General features: G+C 39.3%; 1 protein-coding gene across 1 annotated transcript; it reads right to left on the reverse strand.

Moving 5' to 3' along the window:
* Positions 1–1,243: 1,243 nt before the first annotated feature.
* LOC138762084 (grancalcin-like) lies at positions 1,244–24,585 on the reverse strand. The gene is made up of 8 exons (XM_069935351.1): positions 24,364–24,585; positions 16,798–16,956; positions 14,622–14,691; positions 11,770–11,813; positions 9,930–10,077; positions 3,110–3,223; positions 2,119–2,177; positions 1,244–1,784 (listed from the first exon to the last, which is right to left on the reverse strand). The coding sequence occupies exons 1-8, from the start codon at positions 24,385–24,387 to the stop codon at positions 1,758–1,760; spliced, it is 645 nt and encodes a 214-aa protein (XP_069791452.1). The 5' UTR covers positions 24,388–24,585; the 3' UTR covers positions 1,244–1,757.
* Between the last annotated feature and the right edge of the window lie 1,268 nt (positions 24,586–25,853).

Consider the following 25,853-nt stretch of genomic DNA (forward strand, 5'->3'; position numbering starts at 1 on the left):
GAGAGAAGCATGGAAATACTAATCTACTTCAGAACAAATAGAAGCAGGTTCCACTATCACAGACCCCACTCCACCATTTGATAAAATCATTGTTGACTACTCAAGGCTACATTCTTGTCTGGACTCCTATTCCTTGATCCTTGAGAAATTTAACCTTGGCCATCCACAATTGTATCATGAATTACATGATAAATAACAATAGAAATGTCTCTTCAACTCAGTCGTAAATGATTGATCTCTTATCATGGAACAATGCTTCCAGGTTCTTGAATCTCTGATGAAAGAAATCTCTGCATTGAGATTACAAATTCCTCCTTGGATCTCATTGTGATTTCCTATCTTGGGGGAGGCTTGAACAAACTATTTCTTCTAATATTTTCCCCAAACACAAGAATTAATCTAGTGAATCTACGTTTAGCATTACAACCTCATCTTGAGAAGTGCGGACTTAATCCTGACCTTGGGATACATTTCAAGCTCAAAACTTAATTCTAAAAGTATCAGTTGGTCGAGTCTTGTTCAAAAATTAAAGCCACTCTTGCCTGAAAGGCATGCCTAAAATGAGATCAACTGGCTCAAACTTAAGAGCAGATTGGTACAAGTACAACTGGGTACAAGTTTGACAGGAAAAGCAGCAAGATGGTAAGCCCAAACATTATCTACATGACAAAGCCAGATCAAGAGGGAATACAGCATAGAATGCAACAGTCTTGGTGAAATTAACCATTTGAAACAGCAAAGGACATTTTTCCTTTTAATATTTACCAGTAAATAGAATAAATACTATTGAGGTTGCAATCAGAAAATTCATAGTAAACCATAGTGATGTAGAGTGGGGAGAAAAAACCAAATCAATACTAAAAACAAATTTCAAAGTTCAAGATTTTTCAGATCTACAATACTTGTTGAGCGATTCCAAGAAATGCATCTCACTGCCAAGAGTGTTGAAGTTCTGAACTGTTTGGTCACTTGTATGTTCATTCTATTTATTTTTACATGGCAAAATTGGAGGACATGTCTACAATTAAAAAAATAACTAGTCTGATAAAAGCTCAATCTGTTTCTCCCTCTACAGACACCATCCGCACCACTGAATATCTTCAGTTTTTTTTATTTCAGATTTCCAACATCTACAGCATATTACCCAAGGACATTTCTAAAACATCTTTGGACAAAGTAACATTTTAATAGATTTAATAATAAAGCACCAATTTCTCTTTACAAAAAGACACTTATAAAAACCTTTGTCACTACTTTTTTTTATTTTATTGCATTGACAACTGGGTATCCAGCATTAACCAGAAACTAAAGTTGCTTTATTACATGATAAAATAATATGAAAATGTGAAAAATATATAACTTTTTTAAAAATTGCAAATGGAAATACTAATCAAATGCAAAGTGATGTTTGGTTCACAAAAAAATTATTCACATTAGCTTGATTACATCATACATTACAATAGGCCCAAACCCTAAGCTTTTGTAATTAAACTATGCAAAATTTCCAAGAGGCACAACCACAAAGCCACCAGCCTGTAAATTAATACTTTTGCAAGCTATTAAAGAAATATGCAATTTGGCAAGTGAGAACACAAGTGTACAGATCATAAAATCCGATTTCCTTTATTTTACACAAAAAATATACAAAACCACTAGACATTTATGCAGTTTAAGTAGGCTTGGTTCATCTTCACAGCAATATAAATCACTGGTTTTAACTGACGAAAGGTCTTTGCGTAATGGATGCAATTTTGTGTTCAAATGGACATGGTGCACTGGATAAACTACAAGAACAAAAAAAAAAGAAATGATGGTCATAGTAGTGGAACTAGTTGTACATAGTAATACAGCTGATAAACCAGCATCAGTTAAATTCATCTAGAATTTTCCATGATGACAACTCAAAGAAAGTCAAATTTAGAGTTAAAATATTAACTCTGATTTCATTGCATTGTGGGCAATTAGAAAGGAACACAAATTAGGAGTTGAAAGCAACCAACCTGGATGTTCAAGACAGCTGAGTGATTCAAAAAGATCAGTGAATATCTGAATGCACGTCAGAACTTAAGGTCCTACATTAGAAACCTGTTTTAAAACTTTTGTCCTTTAGCTACTTACATCATCATAACTGAAGTTCACGTATCCTTGCTGCAGGCTGTCCCTTCGCCTGAAAGCATCTGCAACAATATATTGGGTAAACAGATTCTGGTTACTTTTCAAACTAAAAACAATTTTAACCTGCCTGACACTGATAAATAAGTAGTAACTCTATGGGAATATTATAAATCTCCTTAAAAAGCTAATATCCATTCAAAAAGTACTGGGGGCGGGGTCGCAGGTTAATTAGGCAGCACAGACTTGTGGGCCAAAGTGGCCTGTTATCATGCTGGATGATTAAACTTGAGTCATCCAGGAATGCAAATGAACTTTTAATTAACCAGGATGATACCGGAACTGGAAGGCTGGAGTTAATGACAGGCTAAGATTTATCTGGAACACAGGAATGATCTTAGAGAGATATTTAAAAATCACAAGGGGGAAAATGTTGAATTGTTAGACTTCCCCCCCCCCCCCTTCCCGGTAAAAGTCTAATATTAGAGTGCGTTGATTTAAGATAAGGGACAGGAGATTTAAAAGGCTGAGGAAGATAATGCTGGGTAGCTGGAATGCAGAGAGAACGTAGTACAATTACAACATTTAAGAAATTTAGGACAGGTACTTAAAGGGTTAGAGATTAAATGCAGGAAAATTAGCAACTTGGCAAGCAAGGGCAAGTTGAGCCAAAGAGTCAGTTTTCATGTATAGTAGTACGAGTATAATTGGGCACTAGGTTTAACAGGAAGAAAAACCAAAAGGTCATCACCAGGATTCTGCAAGTAATACGTACTGCAAAATTACAGATATCTGGAATGAATCTCAAATATTACCCAACAAATTTGTATACACCCTGACTCTGCATTTTCATGAACTATGTGCAATATTGATTGCAGTCCTCATTGGGTATCCTACTCTTTTCTTTCCCTCCACCAACATAATAATACTGGTGCTATTCTTATATTCATATTCAGGATAATAGTACAAGAAAGAAATTAGAGCTCCAAAACCATACCTGAAATTGCCCTCAACTTTACACAGCAGGCAACATAGTCATCAAAATAAGTCTTCCCATCTTTGCAGTAGCGCTTTATAATACCATTTAGAGCTTGAGCACTTAATCTGTATCCTAGAAACACCAAAAATATTTTCAAAACATTGTTCTTAGGTGGCAAAGTATTTTATGAAGTCTAGAGTTTTTAAAAAAAACAAATTGGAACACACCAACAGCAATTTCATGCTCCCTTGAGTTACATTTATTTCAGATTCCAGCTCATATGCCATGAATCTAAAAACATTAAAAGAATACTAGTCAGATGCTAACCCGATTTCTGTAGACTTATATTGGTTAGTTCAAAAAAATCCCAGTGCTATTGCCATTATAAATTTGGAGTGCAAACAAACCAATATGTCATTGGTATGTGTTCATATGCTATACTCACAGCAAGTTAACAGTTGTTAAATCCTTTAATCTAACCTCAATGGATTTTACCATTTTATTCTCTAGTACCAATTTGTCAATGTTAGCTTTCAAAATCCGATTTTTATAATTTGCAACCTAATTACTAAAGAAGTTGTGCAAACTCTAAAAGCTGGGGGAAAAATGTTTGACCAGATTACAATACATACTCAAAACAGTAAGGAATAAAATAAAAGCAGGGCAAAGGCAGAGATTAAAAAGTACTGACCAAAGATTCAGAAAAAATATACGTGCTGGAGATCAAGATGGGTACCAGAGCAATAAAGTAATGACAGAAAAAAAGCAGCAAACTTGCTGGTGCTATAAAGTATCTATTTCAGCTCAAAAGGATTTTAGACAAAGGCATAACAATAACGTCGAGATACTGAACAAGATAAAAATAGGTAGTGAATATTGGTTGACACTTCAAAAAAAGATAAGACAGATAATGCGGGGCAAATTAAGTCCGTTGAGATTAATTGACTGTTTTGATGAGGTAGTAACAATGATCCGTGTCAGTGCAATCGAATTAAATTACACATTTTAGACATTTGATAAAAGGAGAAAAACAGAAGACCAATGAATAAAAGCGACAGGAGAAGCATGGATCCAAAACTGGCCAAAAGCTACAAAGAATGGCTTTTTTTTTAAAAAGTGTTGTTTGATATGGAGTTTCAGAGTTTGATACTAATTCTACATTGAATACAAATTTTATTATGGAAGACAATTTCATTTGTAAATAGCTAAAAACTAGGAAGCATAGATAATAGCATGAAATGCTGTCATTGGTTGAGAGGAGACACTAGAAGAATGAAGTGAACCCGTGGTAAAACAGTAACATTTTGGTTACTGTTTGGAAGAGAATGTCTGCCAAATTGACACATTTTAAAAGAATCCAAATATATAAAAAAAGATAAATGTTTCTGTAAACAGACCATTCATTGAGACAGGATTAATCAAAATACAAGCTATCCAGAACTTCATGAATAAAAATGCAAAAGGAGTTCTGAATTTTAGCATCAATTAAGGCACTGAATATGATAAAGAAATTTAATATTCTCTCCTCTCTGCCACCAAAACTTCTCTCATGGAATATGGGGCATTATTGGAGTTGTAACTGCTCAAAACGGCCATGGTAAATTAAGAACAACATTGAACATATTTTTTGCAATCAAGTTTGCAGGTGATTATGGTTTGCAACTTGCAAGGCGATATTCCCAGATATTTACTGTTTTTAAATCTGTCAAGGAAACAAAGTAGAACTTAGGCCAGTGCTATCAAAGAGATCTTGGCAGTCCATGGGTAGAATCCAATAAGGGAATGCAAGAGGGACATAATTAGCATTGCACTAAACCTAGCATTGATGTGCTGGCAGGCCTACTCAGGTCATAAGGAAGTTTATGGAAAGAGCAAAAGTAAAACAAAGAAACCAATTACAATGCCTGAATGAATAGCAACCAGAGGTCACAAATAGGAGCTGAGTAGCAAAAAAAAGCCAAAGGGAAAAATTCAAGATTTCTTTTTTTAAATTGAGCATATAGAATTTGGTGTCACTGCCTAGAGGGGCAGATACAGATTCAGCAGCAGGCTTTTAAACCAAATAAATATTGGACAGAATAAATTTCAGGTACACAGGTTTGCTCTTAAAATAATCTGATAAAAGAGTTTGAACAAGCCAAATTGCCACCAACTATCAATGGTCTTCAGATCAAAAAGAGGTATTCTCAGAGTTAAAAATTAACCTAGTCACATAGTACCCAATTTTTGTCTCCTCCATGCAAGAAGCAATTATTTTTTTTTAACAACACAGAAATCCGACAATATTTCCTTAATGAAGACCCACCAATATGCCAGCTTTGGTCATTCAAAGTGAAAACAAAGCTAGCATTTTACGAGGTCAGTAAGTCTTTACACGACAAGCCAGCATTCCAAACAAAAGGGGTGGGACATGTAACTCAACTGCATCAACATCTAGAATGACATAGTATATTTGACAGCATGTTAAACATGCTACATTCCCCCCCAACCCCCCAAAAAAACTTCAAGAATATTCCCCAAGTTTTATAGGCCAGGTTGAAAAAAGGGGAATAATGGTGAGGAACACTGACAGTAACACTGTCGGTCCCTGTTGTGTTGAGAAAGTATCGAGTCCATGAGAGAAGAGTCTGGACACAAGGGTTTGCTATCAAACGTTACTTTTATTATCACAATTAATAAGAGCGTGGGAAATTCATAGCAGGGAATAAAATGCACACAATAGAAGAGCATGGGAAAATCATAGCAGGGATAAAACACGCACAATTTATAAGAGCGTGGAAAAAAATGCTCATAATATATAAAAAGTGTGGGAGAATTCATGTTCTATTTAATAAAACGTACACAATTTTAAAAAGATCATGGGAAGATCTACTGCAAGTATTGAGTTATAGAAGTGGATTTCAAACTTTTTCTCTCCACTCAAATATCACCTTAAGTAATCCCTTACTAATCACCGCTACCTATTGTTAGGCACTAGTGGGCAGGTTATCGGTGGACTTCAGACTGTTCAAACTAAGGACAAACCCACAGACCAGTTTGCTCATAATCTGCCAGACCAAGCGTCAAATCTAGGATTAGATTGCTATCTTGTAGGTAGAAGGATCATTTCTCTTGTGTTCACTGGTCTCTTCTCTCAGAGGTTCTGTGTAACTATAAACTGCCACTTTTGGTTGGTCCATGCTTTCATTACCTGTTTCCAACTTAGTGAGATCAGTGCCTTACTGCCATTCTAGTACTTGTACACCTTGATGTGTCCTGAGGCAAGTTTATTCTTTGTATCAGGATGGGGTTAGAGTCAGGGGTGGGGTTAGGGACAGCACGGGACATAGTGGGCCCTGCATGGGCTGCACTAAAAGAAATTACGGTACACAATACACATCCTGACCCAAAGTGATATCCAAGAATGCCAGAAGCACCTTTTACACTGCAAGTGTTCCAGGAATTTTACTAGGTCCCTTTGCAGAAAAAAAATAGGACTGGAATGGCACCCCCCCCCCCCCCCCCCATTCCTTCTCAGTGTTTTTTTTTATATATATATATATATATAAACACACAGCAGGCATTCCAGGAAAAAGGAGAAAAATGTCCCAGAATGAAAAGGGCAGTGTAAAAAGCATAAATAAAGCAGGTACTTCAAAGAAAATAACAGCAGGTAAAAATAAAAATGTTGATGCTTGACGTTCAATTTATAGATTAATTCATAAATGTAACAATTCAGCTCAATGAAGAGAGATGTTATGATGATCTAGAAACAATAATTATCAGCTAAAAAATATTTAAGCATAGTGAATAATACAAAGACACCCAGGCTCTTTGAATTTTAACTAAAGCTCAATCTAGGCTATTTTATTTGGAACCTTCATTAACATGCTGTTTTAAAGTTAAAAATTATCAGAAAAGTTGAACCACTTTTCAACACTCTGAATTTACATTAGGTAACTTTGAAGACAAACTTTTTTTTTGAGTATATATAAAGTGAAATTGCTCAAGGAAAGCATAAACTAACTCAATTACCTTATGCTCAACTATGCACTCTCCTTTTATGAAGTGTGACTTCAGACTCATTCTCGGTTATTCTACTCAGCCAGTAACATTCTTGACCACCAATGCAGGTTTTGGTGAAATTCTGCCAGAAGTCAGAGTTTTAATATTACAAGTCAATCTCCCATGGGGTTACACACGCTTAGTCAGAGAACGTGGCCTTTTTCTAAAATGTTCCCGTTTGTGCCTCCTTTGTCAATAATCCTCTTGTATGAATTTATTTCTATCCTTTCTGTGGGTCTTTTTTTCCTTCCAAACAGTAAATGGTTCGAATGGGCTTGAGCAGCATTAAAGAACCACATGCTACATCTCTGGAGGTGTTCCAGATATAATGCAGCTTGCAGCCCTTAGCAATTATATTTTCATATCGACTCCATCACTGATGTTTCCACTTCCATCACCACCCCCCCACCCACCCACTTTCATCACTCACCTGCTTTAGTGCTACCTTTGAACTATCAATACTTATATTTTCCTTCATTATCATCGTTTCCTTTAACCCTTTTAATGCATTTACTGTTAAAATGTGATTGCTATGACATCCCTTTCCTCAATTCTTTCCAAAGTTTTGCTCAATTTTATTCAGTTAAATTGATTATTTTCATAGAAGATAATAGACAGAATATTCTTGAGTTCTCAAAATTGGTTGGTTTTTTTCCCCAAGTACCAAGTCAATTACAGGATTTATCTTTTGTCCTTCTATCAGCTCATCTTTAATAAATTTTAAATAACTGAACAGAAACTACATTTAGCTGAAGAAAAATATTTTGCAATCATCATCTAAATAATAATGCATCCTGAATTACAGGATGCACATTAAAGTAAAACACACATTTATAGTCAATGTCAGCTACAGTCAGAATTATTAAGTCTATTACTGAGGGAAAGATGTTCATTTTAAAGAGAATCAAAAGTGAAAAACCACAAAAAGGCAATGCACAAATTTAGTCTTGATTTTTTTTTCTTATTTGGTCAACTTTTATGCACAAAACTTCCAGCTAGATTTTTTTTTCAAACAGGAAAGCGTAGGAAGATCCAACAAAAAAAAATCCTGAAGATGCAGTAAACAATAGGTAATTATTGCTGGAATTTTATTTGATTACACATACCACAGTACTAAACTTTTTACAAAGCCAAGCCCATTAAAATTATTGGATGGTAACACAAAAGAGCATGCATGGAAAGCAATGGGAAGAACACAAGTGAAAGCTGCACTGCCATTACTCTTCAACATCCATTTTTTGTATTGCCTTCTGAAACTGCTGTTACTTGGAGATCAGTGGAAATAGCAATCACATTGTTCAGAATAGCATTGTAATGCACCTTCAAAAGCAATTTTTCCAGTATGCATTAACATCCATTTCAATCTACAGTGGAGATACATCCAGTTTTAAAAATGTAGTTTTTGGTAAAACAAAAAAATGAAAGAGTAATTTATTTTTTTTAAAAAGGGTTTCCAATCAATAAAAATAAATAGTTTTCCAAAACACAAAATATCATCTTTCTATTCCTGGCATATATAGGATAAATTACTTCACAAGAACAATTTTCTAAATATTCAAATTTCATAGAATCCAAATGTTATGATAAATGCAAAGTCACTCAGACCATTTTTTTGTAAATATAGAGGATTACTTAACACATATCATAAAATGAGGTTAATCAACTTTCAATAAGCCCTTTACACCACCCACTATTTTGGGAATAAACTAAGTGATGTCAGAACTTGAAATTAAAGAAACATCATCTATTTTACATTTGTCAGAGGATTTATGTCTGAATAGAAACAAGACAATTCAACTTTAGACATATGTGCGTGCTCTACATACCACTTTAAATTGCAGTTCAGGGCCTCTCCTGACTTAGAATTTTGGAAATATGATTTTCAAACACTATCGGTAATTCTTGTTAAAATTGGAACCTTGCCCTTTAATTACTCTTTTTGAATTACCTCAAGATGTTGATGTATTACTGACTTAGATTCAAAGCTGAATTTTATATTTTACATGATTGTCAGCTAGATGTGCAATTTTGATTAAATGGAAAGAAAATACTCCACCTACACATAAACAATGGCTAAGAGATATTGTGGCTTGTTTAACTCTTTAAAAAAAAAGTTAATTATGCTATTAAGGATTCAAATGTTAAGCTCCAAAAGACATGGGCCCCATTTATGGACTATTATCACAATCTTCAGATTTAATACTGTTCTGCAATGTTGTCCCCCCTCCAAGTTGGTGTCACTTGATTCAAACATGACAACTTTCAATCTCGCTTAGAGGAAGGGGTTTTGAAATTTTTATTTTTTTTATTTGTTAAATCTTATTTTATTGTTAAAATTGTGTTCTGGATTTCCTTATTATAAGAACACTGTATACTGTTTTTTTTTAAAAATTATTTTTTCAAAATCTTGTAGCACATTGTACAACTGTACTGTTCAATTGTTTATATTGTAAATCAAAAATTTTAAAGAAATAACTTGTATTAAAACAAATGCTAGTTAGAATTAATACAGTCCCCTCAGTCACGTCCAACCTTATTTTACTTTTCTGTTGCACTTTGAAATAGTAAATTGCAACATTTTTCTTTCAAGCACATAAAAACCTTGCTCAAGCTCATTAATTGGTCCGTCACGATACCAAGCTTTAATTTGTAGGATACCACGGATCATTACCATTCACAGAACGATCCTAGAAGTATTTGTCACAAGTAAAATATATTAAATTATTCCATAATCCATCATAACATGAATGATGATATATTATGAAAAATATTATAATTGAGATTTTCTGCTTACCCATTGATGTAATGGCCTGGCCAAGTTCAAGCGGTTCTACAGTTCCACTTCTATCCTGATCATACATCATGAAGTTCTGTTTCCACCCATTAAGTGCTGCCCACAGTTCTTTGAATTCATTAAACCCCATTTTCCCCGTCATATCTCTCTGAAAAGCTGGAGTCAAGAATTGTAGTTGTTGATAAAACATTAATGAAATTTAGATCACGTAACAGTATTTAATACTAAATAATATCCGAACATTCCAACAGTGATTAACAAAAGTGAAAAAATAAATAAAAATAGAGAAACTAATAACTTGATTTTTAATTGGACAAGCACTCATTCTCTCCCTTTAGAAATTTGAGGTATGAAAATATTCTAAAATTTAGAGAGCTGTTTACAATAAAGTTTTTGTTTCAGAGGAGGGGATGAAAATCATCTTAATAACAAGGTACTGTAAACAAAATAGCCACAAGAAAAAAAGTTTTAATTATTGTGGGTATCAAATAAAGTCTGGAGTAATCTTAATGCATATTTTTGGCATTCGCCATCTATTCAAACAATAAAAATGGTTTCACTTTAAAAATCTGCATTTTAAAATTGAAAAATTTGAACGTGGAATGATTTTTCCTCAAGTTTCTGATCAAAAGCAACTACCAATATTAATGAAGGGCTTGGCAAGGGTAGCTCCACTGAACATCAAGGCTAGTTCTTGAGATCCCATCTCATTTGTCATTGCCTGCCACTGAAATGTTACAATGTCTTTATTTTTAACCAGTGTGTCTTGCCACATTCATTCAAATGCTACTTTGGCATCATGGGTAGTCTTTGCTCCATGTTTAGACCAAAGCTGAAGAGCTCTGGAGTCTGTTGAAATTCATAGCTAGCAACAGTCCTGGTGAAGTTTTCACCAAGATAAAAGGCAACTCCAAAACAGAATTGTTAAGAGATGAATCAACAGCATTGAGACTTCTGTACATATCTAAACTGCATGTGACTTTTCATTGTTCAAAAACAGAAGAGCTATGTACGCTTCCCCCAATTCTGCCAGAAAATCTGCATCACCTTCTACAGATGTAAAAGTGCTGGAAAAAGTCAGTAGCTCATACAGTATCTATAGATAGTAAAGGGAAACCAATGTTGAGGTCCTAAGCCCATCAAGAAGCTCAAAAAGCTGGGGATAAGAGCAAGGGGAAGAGGCTCATGGGTGGATATAGGGGAGATGGCAGAAAAAAGCTGAGGTGCTAGGAAGAGGTGGTAGCTCTCTTGCAGATTTTGGGTAAGAAAGACTTGAGGGGAAGGGGTTTAACAGAAATTGGAGGGCAATGTTAATGCCATTTTGTTGGAGAGAACACAGAGGAATATTGTGTGTTGTTCCTCTAATTTGCAGCAGGTAGGCCTCAGTTTGGGAATGTTGTGTGGAATTAAAATAGATGAGATCCCGTTATTGCAACAGACAGAATGAAGGTGCTCATCAAAACGATCTCGGAGTCCAGTCTCTCCAAAGTTGAGGAGGCCACAGCGGGAGCACGGGATGTATTAGGTGATCCCTGCAGATTCACAAGTGTTGCTTCACTTGGAAAAAGTGTTTGTGGCCCCAAAGAAGAATGTGTGGGCGCAAGTGTAGCACTGCAACAGGTTGGCAGACTTGCCTGCTTAACACCTTCTCCTGATATTGCATGACCTGCAGTATTTCCAGCATTCTCAGTTTCACTTTAGATTTAGAGTACTGTAGTATATGACATACAATAAATTTGGAAAATACAAAGCAATAACACCTAATTTCAATCAAATACCAGGCATACATTTTTCTAATAATGACAACTTTTATGTAGTAACAACCCATCAGAAAGGATACATCCAACATGGCTATCATAATTCTGCAAGTTTCCAAACTAAATGCTGCAAAACAAATTACAATAGTTAGGCATGTCAAATACAAAATGAACAATGCATAATCAAAAACACAGGTTAAATGAAAAATCCAAACATGCAAGTTATTTGAAATATAAATTGAAAAACAAATTACAAGCAATCTTCAAATTTGTTCAAAAAATATTCTTCTGAAAAACGTTTCATCTCATATTAAAAGAAACTTTTATTAACACGGTGCCTTTCTTAACTGCAGCACTGTCCCTCTTATAAAGTTTCTTTGTTGGTTCTCACCGAGCCTCCAAAAAATAGAGCAATGGGCAAATGGAGTTTAATCTGGACTCGCACGAGGTCAAATGCAAGGGAAATTATGCAGTTAAAAATGACAAAATCATTGACATGCAGAGGGATCTGAGGGTTGAGATCCATAGCTCCTTGAAAAGTGTAGATATGACAGAAGTGTTTAAGGAGCTTCTAAATAGACATGAATACGTAAGGAATAGAGGGACGTAGATCACATGCAGGCAAAGATTCAGTTGGATGTGTGCAGCAATCAAAGCTCAATTCTTCCTTTGCTATAATGATCACATTGGTGCTCCCACCTGCATCAACTTTGCTCACTTTGCTGACAATTCCACCCCAACCTCAAATTCACTTGGTTCAACTCTGACAATACACTCTCCTTTTTCAATCTGTGTCTATTTCAGGAAACAAAACTATCTACAAACATCTTTTATAAACCCATCAACTGTCAGTTACCTTGTCTACTGCATCTCCTCCCAGGATGAGGCCTTCTAATCCAGGACATCCAAGATGGCCACCACTTTGGAAAATGTAGCTTCACACCCATTGCCATCAACTCAGCCCTCACCCACATCTCAATTTCCCACAAATCTGCCCTGGCCCCACCTCTTCTCCCAACCACTTTCAGTAACAAGGATGGGGCTCCCCTTGTCCTCAGTGAAACATAAAAGTCTGCAGATATTGCGATTGTAGTAAAAATGCTGGAGGAACTCAGCTTCCATCAGAGACCCTTCGTCCTTGCTTACCCCTAAATCGAAAACATATTCTCTGCAATGTCCACTCGTCTCCTCCCCTACCCTGTCCACTCGTCTCCTCCCCTACCCTGTCCACTCGTCTCCTCCCCTACCCTGTCCACTCGTCTCCTCCCCTACCCTGTCCACTCGTCTCCTCCCCTACCCTGTCCACTCGTCTCCTCCCCTACCCTGTCCACTCGTCTCCTCCCCTACCCTGTCCACTCGTCTCCTCCCCTACCCTGTCCACTCGTCTCCTCCCCTACCCTGTCCACTCGTCTCCTCCCCTACCCTGTCCACTCGTCTCCTCCCCTACCCTGTCCACTCGTCTCCTCCCCTACCCTGTCCACTCGTCTCCTCCCCTACCCTGTCCACTCGTCTCTTCCCCTACCCTGTCCACTCTTCTCTTCCCCTACCCTGTCCACTCTTCTCTTCCCCTACCCTGTCCACTCATCTCTTCCCCATGACAACAAGAAGTGCTGCACTTGCACTTACTTACCCATCCACCATTATTTAGAGCCCCAAATATTCCTTCATGTGAAACAACATTTTGCTTTCAAATCTGTAGTTTTTTTTATTGCTTTCAGTACTCTTGATGCTGCCTCCTCTACATCTGGGAGATTGCTTCACTGAGCACCTTCACTTTGTCCACACCAAGGATCCTCCAATGACCAACCAATTTAATTTCACACACCATTACCAGACGTGCCTGTCCATGGCCTCATACTACCAAATTAAGGTCACTTGCAAATTGAAGGAACACCTTGTATTCCATCTCACCAGTCTCCCAATTAGACAATAACACTGACCTCCAATTTCATTGCAATTCTTCCCCAGTCCTTTTCCCTGTTTCCCTTCCTCCAGCTCCCCACCCCTTCCTTTTATCAGGGAACTACCCTTTTTTAGTCCTCTTCCCCATCACTTCCCAGCTCCCATCTCGATCCATCTATTACTTACCAACTAGCCTGTTCTTTGCTCCCCCACCATCAACCCCACTTTTTTTATTCTAGCATCTGCCTGATTTTTGATATACCCGATGAAAGGCTGAGGCACAACGTGTCGACTGGCTTTTATGCCCTATGGATTCTACTTGACCTGCTGAGTTTCTCCAGCAAATTTCTGCACTGCACTTGACCCCAGCATCTACGGATGGTTTATTTAATTTGGATACCATTTTCATCAGACACAAGGGCCTGTGCTGAATTGTTTAACATTGTAAAATATTGGGGGGGTGGCGTGATGGCGTAGGGAGACGTGGAAAAACACCTCCCCCTGGCAGAATACTGTAAAATATTTTAGCACTATATTAAAGTGTTTCTCCTTAATCACCATTGGGATTCTATGCAATGCAAAATTTTAGTTGCACTTATCTTGAAATTCTCTGAAGAATAATAAGATATACAATTAACATGCACAGATGAGCTTCAATTCTTTCAGATTTTATTAAATTTACAGTGTCAAGTCTGGCTTTATTTTCACACAAAATAAAACTAATTCAATTTCACTACAAAATATATTCATTCCCTTACTCTTCTCTCAAAATTCATCTTCCCTATAATTTTAGTATTACATAATAAGTGAACCAAATTATCTTAAAAAGGATCAGAAAATAGAATATTATTTTTAAAAAGCAGATATTTTAACCAACTGGAAGCTCGTACAAATACAGATTGATTCATTTGATTTCTTATAGCACAAAGCTAAAGCTGCCAACATGTGGTAGTTTTCAGTGCCTCTGAGGACTGCACAAAGTTTTGTAGTAGACATCTATGTTATTGTCTGCAGATGCTGATGAATTACTTACGTTTGTAAGTGCCATGAATCCCAGACTGAGTTAAACATCGCTGTAATTCCTCAGCATCAACTTCACCATCCTGTAAAATAAATTGTCTTTGTTTCTAATACAGTAAAAACCCAATGTTAGAAACAATAATTCAAAAATTTTAGATACACATGTTTGATTTCACTAAAACACTTTTCTACTTGCACGTTTAAATGCAAACCTCTTAACTGTTACAACATATTCAAGTTCGAAACTAATTAAATAGTCAAATTTTTTTTAATTAATGCACACAGCAGGCATTTTATTTCAGATGAATAATGTGCATTCCAGTTTTATTGGAACATTAAAAATTCCTGAACTACCCTTTTCCTTGCAGTTGCAGTCACTTTTTAAACTGGTATTCAAGAAAGTAAATTTGGAAGGTGTCTTTTTGGCTAGGGTTGAAATACAACATAAGTCCAAAATTTTCATTCAAAATTGAAAGGTCCAAAAAAAACTTCGTAAAAATATCAATAGATAGATTGGTTTGATTATTAAGTTATGAATACTTCACTACCTTTAAAATAAGTTGGGTCTCAATTCATGTAAAGTGCTTAGTTAAATTATTAAGTAAAATTGCATGCACTAAGACTTTCTAGCACTTCCATGTTCAGTAAAACAATGTTTAAATTGCTGAATATTAACATTAAACAAAATTAAGCCAGAAACTCCAGTCATCAGGATTCTGAACCATTTTTTTTCAAATTAGTTGAATGCCCATCAAAAACTGCAAAGAAAAATCCTGGGTTTTTTTTTTGGGAATTTGAGCTAGTTTAGTTGCTTTAAATAATCGTGATAATTTGCCACATCTTTTCTGATTGAATACTGAACTCAGAATAACCATTCTTGCACAACTCTAGACGCTTGTTTGAACATTTCTTTTGCAAAGTCCAAGAAGCAAGATTAAAAATAAGTAAAGACCATCTGTGAATATAGTGCAACTGGAAAGAATGGTTAGCTCTTAAAGATTTTTCCACCAGCCAGTCGAGTCTTTATGATTTGGTTTAACCCATGACTAACAGCCTCCCATGAGGAGATTACAGCGTATATCAAGAATGGGATTAGTGATTTCCACAATCCCTCCCTAATCACCATTCTTGAATTTGGCTTGCAATTTCTTTCCGCCCCCACCCCATTTATGTTTAAACTGTAAATATTCATGCTGTTTCTCAACTAAACAGCACATCAAGAGATTCTCCACCCTATTTTGTTTTGCCAAATAGGGGGCATTGATACAAAATAACATCTCTAGGTATGCTAAGTTAAGGAGAGAAGGACTAAAATGGATTTTAAAAACTTCATACTTCACGTTCTGCATATATGCCTATCAAAATAATAATGGGCAGCTGGAAAAAAGTTTTCAGTTTGGATCGGTTTACTGAAATGAGAAAACAAATTGCAAATTTTTTTTTGAATGGTGAATTCTTTGTAGCCTCCTTGGCAAATCACTTAGTTCAGTTGCAAAGCTTGCAGGGACTGATGCAGCACTGTCAGGAGAGAGCTGGGTATTATGATCAATGCATGACTGGTAATAGAGCCATGGGGAGAGAGCAAGGCCGTGGGATTAGTGTGGGGACTGATAGAGTGCTGCTGGGGAGAGTGGGGCAGTGGGATAAGTGCGGAGACTGATACAGCATTGTTAGTGTTATACAGAGTATATACCTGTATTCTTTTTCAGCTTACGATGGGTTTGTCGGAACGTGAACATCGCAAGTTGAAAAGAACCTGCATCAAAGTTTCAGCATTAAATGCACTTCGTCAGATAAACAGGCTAAATTTGGAGAAAAGCCAAAGTTCTACTGTTAAAACTGTTAACACCAAGCTTTTTCTTTTCTTTTAAAAAAAGACGGATCCATACAGTTTCAGATTGGAAAGTGAAGCAAAGCATTTTACCGTTTTGAAGCGTCCTACAGTGCAAGAACCCAGCATACTTGCAATTGAATTGATACCAAAGTGTGCAATTAATAGTGTATATTTTTTAAATGATATACAATACGGTTACAGGACCTTCCAGCCCATATACACAATTAACCTGCAAACTCAGTACATTTTTATTGAATCAAACCACAACTAACAGAGTTCAATAAATGTGATTAGTTTCAGGCAAATTCATAACAAGTTCAATTAGCATCCGGAACCAACAGTCTTCAGTACTTACTTGTCCAGCAATTGCAGTGAAGTAACTCCACATTGGATCAACTGAAGCAGCAGGATAGCCAGAGTATGCAGAGTAAGTTTGATATGCACCTGGTGGAGCAGCATGCATCGGTCCACCTGGCCCTGCCATTCCTGTCATATGTCCACTAAAACCTCCATACTGACAAGACAGAACATTTAATCAATTTTAATATTCACATAGCATATGTATCTTTTGCCTAAATTTTCATTGCTCAATGTAGAAAATAACATTCAAGGACCTTTCTTACATAAAGAAGTTTTAACAAATTGCACGAAACAACCTTTCTCTGACAAATAGTTCAACTAACCCCCCCACTGAAACATTTAAAATACCCACAGCTTTCTAAAGCAAGCTAGCAAGTTTTGTCTTTATTTAGCAATAAATGCACCTTATTTTTGCATTAAGCTATTTCTTGTATCATCCTTGACTAGAACTGAAAGCTCCCAATTTCACTCATACATTTATTTGTAGCAGACAAAATACTCAATGGAGAAACAAGAGTTACCCAGAAATTACCAGCTTAAAATACTAAAGGATAGATTATATTTGGCCAACCTTAAAGTGTTCTGTAGAAATAAATCAATACACTTTAAAAATGTATATTCAGATTTTAATTAAACATTTAAGGCAACAGACTGACAGCTAGGACAGCAAGATGGAATTAAGTAGAATGCAGCCATACGAACAGATGGCAAGAGGGAACAAATCGCAAACAGGGACAAAGTTCTAACTCTTGTGGCTGAAGTACCTACATATAGCAATACAGTAGTAGTGAGTGATATGCAAGTTGAAGTGATTGACTGTCCTGGGCTCACAGGACTAGGAAAAGATACAAGCACAAGATAATTAAAGGAATTCAATGCAAAGATTGAGAATGCTTACATCAAGACATAAATGGGCTAGTCGCTAACAAGTTCACCAAAAGCACTAGTTTGGGCAAGAGACAGCCATTTTTAATGTTTGTGAGGTCAAGGGTTGGGTGGGAGGTTGTGAATGGGGAGTCAGGAGACAAGCCAGAAGAATACAGAAGTTTTTTTATTCCGTTGGTTAACAGAAAAGCATGGATGAGGATTTTGGAAACATATCAAAGTCAGTAATATACACGGCAAGTACTCTGAACAAATCCTTGGGGACCATTATAACTATCAATCCCACCTGTTTTTCACTCTTACCCAATTATGAAGCCACAAAGTTATCTATGCTTTTGTTTTTATAATAATTATCTATAGACATCATTGAATGTGACCAGACAAGTTTTAAGATAATACCCTAACCACAGACTGCTTTAAAATAAATTTAATCAGAAATATCTGGTTTTTCAATTCTGATTAATCAAAACCTATCTCATCCAATGATGGATTTCTACAGATACTAAACTTACTAAAGCAACAAGTCACTGAATGCTTTTTTTTTTATTCTGTACCTCCCTTTACAAAATAATGGAGTGACATTTGAAAATTTCCAATCCAATAATGGCACAATTTCTGATGCTAGAGAGCTTTGTAAAATTATGACTAATATATCTGCAAGTTCCTTACCTATTTTAAAGCCTGGTGTAGAAACCATCAGGTCCTGGAGATTTGTAAAGCTTAAGTCCCAATATTTTCTCCATTACCATTTTTGTTACTTATATTTAATCCACTGAGCTCCTCCCCATGACTTATTTATAGGTTCCCTTGTACCGCTGGTATTTTGTCCACTTTCTCCACTGTGAAAACGGATACAAAGTACTCATTTAACAAATCTATCATTAAAAACTATAGTCTTACCTGTGTCCTCAACAGACAAAAGTTGGTTAAAAAAAACACTCGTCAACTCTGATAAGCTTTAGGTTTCAAAATTAAACATTCCAATTTTAAACTCCATTACTTTTCTCCATCTGAGTGAGCTTCTCAGAGTTGGCTTTATCAATTTTTTTTGTAAACAATGGATAATTTCTGAAGAATATTAGAGGTTCCGGTTACAAATTTTGGTGGATAAATTATTTGAGTTTTTTTTAAATCTTAAAAGATGTACACAAAATAAATCCAAAATCTAAAAAAACAAGCATTAGGAAAATGTTAGCTTATCACGGTGCTAAATCAGCATTAAAATGCTTCATCGGGCTAGATTTTGTTAGTAACAAAGCAATAGTCTCTACCATGGACCTTGAAAACAGCCGCCCGCCAAGAACAATGGTGCAGACTCCCCCTGCCAAGATCAGATGCTGTCAAATATTCAAGTTATTGATTTTAAAACTGATGACAGTGAACACTAGGTGGTTATGCACCTTTAGATAGGAAGTGTTGAATGAATGTGCAGGTCTACAGAGAGGAAAAGCTGCCTTCACATCCAATTTACCACTTTTCTTAAACACTTTGAATCAATGTGTCTAAGTTAACGTTGCCAGTATGACAACAACAAATCCTCTGTCAATGTGTCCTGTTAATTTTGATAGGCAAGTCAGATTTCCATGTTCATTAGTTACTGACAGGTTTGATGAATATCCTTTGCAAGTCGTACAGCATGTCTTGTTAATTTCAATGAAAAGTGGAAACTGCAACAAATCAATCACTTGATGTTTCTGTAATTATTAGACAGTAACAGGAGAGCCTTAGCATCAAAACTAACAGGTTTCCATACTGCTCTTCAGTCCCAGGTTACCATGTAAGTAACTTGCACAGAGCCCAAGGATTTATCTACCTGAAAGTTAGTTCTGCACTCCCTTTGAGTGTCCAGACAGTCCAAACTACACAAGCCAAGAAGAACTTTGCTCCCATTATCAAAACTTCATTGGAAGATAAAAATGCTGACCTGCACATCTCATGAAAGAGTGGAGTGATTGATATCTGAGGTGGCAACCTACCAATTCTCTGGGTTCCCAGAAATTACAGATAGTACCTGATTTATGATAGTTTGAATCCACACTTTCAATTTAGAGTTCTGATGTATCCCTGCGCTTGTGGTATGAGGCACGCCACTTGCACAATTCTGGGCGACAGCAGCATAATGGAAGAGTAGCGTACAGCATACTCTCTCGCGATGCTGACTCAACCATGCTCACAGTTGCTCTACTCAACATCTTGTATACAACACTTAATTATAAAAATGGTAAGTGCGCTATTCTTTTTTGAATTAAGATTTTTCCAACTTACAATGGGAGCGTTGTAACAGAACCCTATCATAAGCCGGGGACTACCTGTATTATGTGGTCAGGTTTGTCCTATCCATACATTTCTGCCAACTCTCAACTCAAACGAACAAAATCAAAAGTGATTAATCAACAACACAAAATTCCTCAATTGATATTTAGTTTGTATAATTGAAGACAAGATTCCAGATGCTTAAATCTGAAGCAACATAAAAATAAGTTGCTGGAGAAACAGGTCAGGCAATACAGGGAAATGTAGTTAATGTTTCAAGTCAAAACCCTTCTTCGAGAGATAGCCAGTATAAAGAGAGCAGAATGATTAGACAAGAGCCATCTGGTAACTAGCAAAAGGTTGGGATGACTGGAGGAGTCACAAGAGACAAAAGTGGAGTATGATAAAGGGGACAAACATAGCACACAAGAGGTAGACAGAAAGGAGGGAGAGACTGGGATACAGGAGGCAAATGATGGCCAAAAATAGAAAATTCAGTGCTCATACCATTAGGTTTGAGACTCCCCAGGAGAAAATAAGGTGCTGTTCTATTAGGTTGGGTTTGGCCTCATCCTAGTAGAGAAATATTAGGATAGACAAGCTGGTGTGGGAATGGGAAAAGACATTGAAATGATCTACAAGATGGCTGTGCAGACAGAATTTTAGGTGCTCTGCAAATCACTCATCCATTCTGCGTTTAGTCATTAATGTAGAGGAAATCACATCAAGAGCGAGGAAAGCAGTAGGCAAGGCTGGAGATGCACACTCTTTCCTTCACCTAAAAGGAGTTTTTAGGTCCATCGATAATGAAAAGGGAGGAGGTGCAAGCACAAGTGCTGCTCTTCCTGCAGTGTCACAGAAGAATGAAATGACCAGGGAGACACAGGAGTGGTGCTTGCAGAAGTTAGAAAGGGGTTGATGTGGCTGGTGCAGCTAGCAAAAATGAATTATGTTCTGGATGTGGCGACTAGCAAGATGAAAGATAAGGGTTTGCCTTTGCCATCTGTTCTGCTTGGCTGGGATTAGGGGAAAAAAGAATTGCCAGAGAAGGCTCCAGCAACTCTAGTAGAGGGAAATGCACATTTCCTGAAAAAAAGAGGGCATTTCACATCTAGGAAATGGAAATACTCATCTTGAGAAGGTGACCCAGATTGTGATGGGAGCATTGCAAGTGACTGGGGTGAGAGCAGGCAGTCTTAAGTTCTCCAAATGCACAAGTTCCCTGGTTTTCTTTGTGCTTAAATAGAAAACTGTAATGCAGTTTTTCAACACAAAGCAAATATCCTCAAACAACAGGAACATCAAAAATGTTAGGATGGCAAACTGGGGATTTCTCTCCTGAGTGCCATCATTTTTACCCACAAATAACATAACTAATAATTTCTATACCTGATTCAATCAATATTTTGACAGAGCACTAGATGGTATCCTCTTGCTCTTCTGTACATTAAACATTTCCAATTTCTTTTGCCAATTCCAAAAAAGTTGACTTTGTTACCCGTTTCATTTCCTGCTCTTCCCCCCCCCCCTATTTTCCTGCCTTGTCAACTTTTATTTTTGTTCTGTACTTTCTGTTGCTAGGATCTGTACTGCAGCTCTGCTTATATTTTTATTAGATTCAAAGCTACACAGAAATAGGTCCTTTAACCCAACTAGTTCATAACAAGAGTAACATAGATCTGCATTTGGCCCATATCAATGAATCTGTCCAAATGTCTTTTAAACAGTGTTCCGATTTGTACCATTTCCTCAGGCATATACCCACCACCCTCTGTTTGACAAAACTTGCTCCCTCAGATCACCTTTAAATTATTCCCAGTCACCTTAAAATTATATCCTCTCGTAGCAGACTCCCTTACCCTAGCAATATCAATGATTCACCTTATCCATACCTCATGGTTTTAAAGCCAACCCATTATTTACTCCAATCAAACAAGTTTCTTTAACTTAAGCCAATCAAGGCAACTTTTTTTTTTAAATTAACCTAAAAATTAACCTTGCATCCTTTATTATATCCATGGCTCTCATTTGGCCTCCTAAGAATTTGAATGCTCTCGATCACGTTAAATTCGCTTCAGAACAATCGCCACTGCACCACTGTAGTTTTACCCATTAACAAGGTTACCCAACCTATTGTGGACAGCCCGTCTCAGTACACATATCAGTTTATGACTCATTTTAAATTATATTAATACAAAGCAGATCACATAGTCAATGTCAATTCACAGGCTAAACCGTCACCTTCTCCTTGCAGCACAAAATTACATTGAAATGGATCATGTTACAATCTTGCAAGGTTTAACGCTTGCGAAATGAGATATTTAACTTATTCCAGCTCTTTTCCAATAAAACCCAATAAGGTTTGCACTCTATTCTAATTCCTGATGATCTTGACCCTTGCTGGTCTGCTAAAGCGCTCATGTTTTTGAAGCAGGGTTTAAAAAGAATACATTTCTGGTTCCTAGTGTTCCTTTCCTTTAACTTCAGTTAATTAAATGTGTTTTCCCTGTAGAAAGTTTGCCTGTCCACTGTTATTTTGTGTAATTCACTCATTCTTGGCCTTTCCCCCCCCCCCCCCCCCCCCGAAGCTTGTTTTCTTCATTTTTCTCGAACTACTTTAATTATGGTCACTCGTGCATTTTTCAATGACCTAAGTTTTTAAAGAAACTTGGAGAAATCTTTTAACAATTTTTACAGGCATTTTATTTGTTGCAAATAAGATCAGACCTTGTTGATTCCTGTACATTAGCCATAATCTTTATTAAACTATAATGCACAAGCCTTTAGTACAGTGGCACAGTTACAGACTGCGACCACACTGCTCCAACAGACAAAACTTCAGTGCTGCCTGGGGGGGTTTGCATTCTCCCTGCAACCATGAGAGCTATTCCCCCCCCACCCCCACGTTTTCCAGTTTTCTCTTGCATCCCTCAAGGTATGTGGTTTATTTTGACTTCAACCAGTGTCTGGAGACTTTTCTGTTGTATGAGGTAGGTTCACTGCCCCACCTCCCTCCCCCCTAGATTATTTGTATTTTGCAAGCAAGGAATCTGCAAGAACTGATGGGATTGTGAGAAGAACGAGTTGCAGGAAAGATTAATGGGACAGTGTTGGGGAAGAGAAGGGGAGAAAAACTGGTTCAGTGAACCGACAAAGACGGGCCTCTCTCCGCGGGAACTATCAAGTTGCACAAACTTCTCAATCCCAACGGATTCAGTTCCAGAGGGAAACCTAAATCTGTCACCACCATATTATTACTCCAGGATCACTTCTACTCCTTTATTAGAAATTGTAAAAAAAAACTCTCTCCGACCCCCCCCCCCCCCTTCATTTGAACAGAACATCAACCCCAGAGTGAAGCAAACCTCTCGTGCCTCTATTGGGAGGTGGGAAGAGAACGGGCACAACATTAGAACCACACTCCATTTTACTTGGCGGCATGGGTTTGAAATTCAGTTAAAATGGAGTGCGCTTCCCCATTTGGGCCATCTCAGTGCAGGGAAGGGCCGCCATCCCCGACCTCGCACGTTTCTCGGCCGGTCTTTGCGGAATCTGTGCGATGAACCAGGAATTCGGGGGGGGGGGGGGGGGGACGGGACCACAAGGGGTTAAACGTGAAGCCTTCAATTGCTCGGCATCTCCCTTCTTGCAAGGAAACCAAAGAGCGGACCGAGGCCTCGCTGTTGCCCTCACCCCTCGAGCCCCCCCCCCCCCCACCACGGAGGGAGGGGGAGGGGAGGGCCCTGCTCCGCAGAGCAGACAATGGGGAGGCGGCCGGAGCTCGGGCACTGGCCGCCGACATTCCCGAAGGCGGCGAGGGGCTGCCCCAGCCCTAGGCCCGGGCCGACCCAGTCCCCCTCTTCCCCCGAGCCCAGTCCCCCTCTTCCCCCGAGCCCAGTCCCCCTCTTCCCCCGGGCCCAGTCCCCCTCTTCCCCCGGGCCCAGTCCCCCTCTTCCCCCGGGCCCAGTCCCCCTCTTCCCCCGGGCCCAGTCCCCCTCTTCCCCCGGGCCCAGTCCCCCTCTTCCCCCGGGCCCAGTCCCCCTCTTCCCCCGGGCCCAGTCCCCCTCTTCCCCCGGGCCCAGTCCCCCTCTTCCCCCGGGCCCAGTCCCCCTCTTCCCCCGGGCCCAGTCCCCCTCTTCCCCCGGGCCCAGTCCCCCTCTTCCCCCGGGCCCAGTCCCCCTCTTCCCCCGGGCCCAGTCCCCCTCTTCCCCCGGGCCCAGTCCCCCTCTTCCCCCGAGCCCAGTCCCCCTCTTCCCCCGAGCCCAGTCCCCTCTTCCCCCGGGCCCAGTCCCCCTCTTCCCCCGGGCCCAGTCCCCCTCTTCCCCCGGGCCCAGTCCCCCTCTTCCCCCGAGCCCAGTCCCCCTCTTCCCCCGGGCCCGGGCCCGAGCCCGCGACGCCTCAGGCCCCATTTCCACGAACTCACCCCGCCATATCCTGGATAAGCCATGGTTGCCCAAACGCGCTGCCCGGTCACTGAGAGTCGAGGAATTGAAGTTAGTCACCAACTCGCAGCCTCCGCGTCCACGGCACCGAGCGGCTTCTCGAAACGGGAAGGGGGGGGGAAGAGGAGAGCGCGAGAGAGAGAGAAAAATTCCCGTGGCTCTGCCTCACTTCCCGTCACCCACCGCCCCTGAACCCGCAATCCCCGCCCCCTCGCGCGCCCCGATTGGCGGAGGCCTCGCATCCCCATTTCAGTTGAGCGGCGGAGAGGGAGGATTGAAGGCTGCGGGAGCCAATGGGATTGATGGGGCCGGTGACCTGGACAAAGCCGCAGGAGCACGTGGGCGAGGGGGCGGGGTCGATGTCATTTGTGCAGTGGTTCGGGGCCTTGTAAGGAAACAGTGGGAGTGCCGGTCGTTGGGTAACATTGGCGTTGTCAGGCTATTTTGAGTTTTGAAGGAATGGTCCAAAGTAACTGTATCAGGATCACTTCCAGCCATCAAAACACTTGATAAATTGTTCCTGGATCCTCCATGTGCCAAATGGAAATACAGGGCTCCCTGTTCAAATACTTTCTAGTTCGCAGACAGACTGTATAGAGATGTTTGGGAGATAAATTGGGGAGGGTCTGTTAGAGCAGGTCACACAGAATTTTTGCAGGAGTTTTTGCATTATCGACTGTTTGCAAAAGGCCAACAAGTGTAACAGCGGGCAGGGCAGCTTTGTCTGGAAAACAGAGCGGGCAGGGCAGCTTTGTCTGCAAAACAGAGCGGGCAGGGCAGCTTTGTCTGCAAAACAGAGCTGGCAGGGCAGCTTTGCAAAACAGAGCGGGCAGGGCATTTTGTCTGGAAAACAGAGCGGGCAGGGCAGCTTTGTCTGGAAAATAGAGCGGGCAGGGCTGCTTTGTCTGGAAAACAGAGCGGGCAGGGCAGCTTTGTCTGGAAAACAAAGCGGGCAGGGCAGCTTTGGCTGCAAAACAGAGCGGGCAGGGCATTTTGTCTGGAAAACAGAGCTGGCAGGGCAGCTTTGTCTGGAAAACAGAGCGGGCAGGGCAGCTTTGTCTGCAAAACAGAGCGGGCAGGGCACCTTTGTCTGGAAAACAGAGCGGGCAGGGCAGCTTTGGCTGCAAAACAGAGCGGGCAGGGCATTTTGTCTGGAAAACAGAGCGGGCAGGGCAGCTTTGTCTGGAAAACAGAGCGGGCAGGGCAGCTTTGGCTGCAAAACAGCGGGCAGGGCAGCTTTGACTGGAAAACAGAGCGGGCAGGGCAGCTTTGTCTGGAAAACAGCGGGCAGGGCAGCTTTTTCTGGAAAACAGAGCGGGCAGGGCAGCTTTGTCTGCAAAATAGAGCGGGCAGGGCAGCTTTGTCTGCAAAACAGAGCGGGCAGGGCAGCTTTGTCTGCAAAACAGAGTGGGCAGGGCAGCTTTGTCTGCAAAACAGAGCGGGCAGGGCAGCTTTGTCTGCAAAACAGAGC

The sequence above is a fragment of the Narcine bancroftii genome, chromosome 4 (assembly GCF_036971445.1).
Source record: "Narcine bancroftii isolate sNarBan1 chromosome 4, sNarBan1.hap1, whole genome shotgun sequence".
NCBI lineage: Eukaryota > Metazoa > Chordata > Chondrichthyes > Torpediniformes > Narcinidae > Narcine > Narcine bancroftii.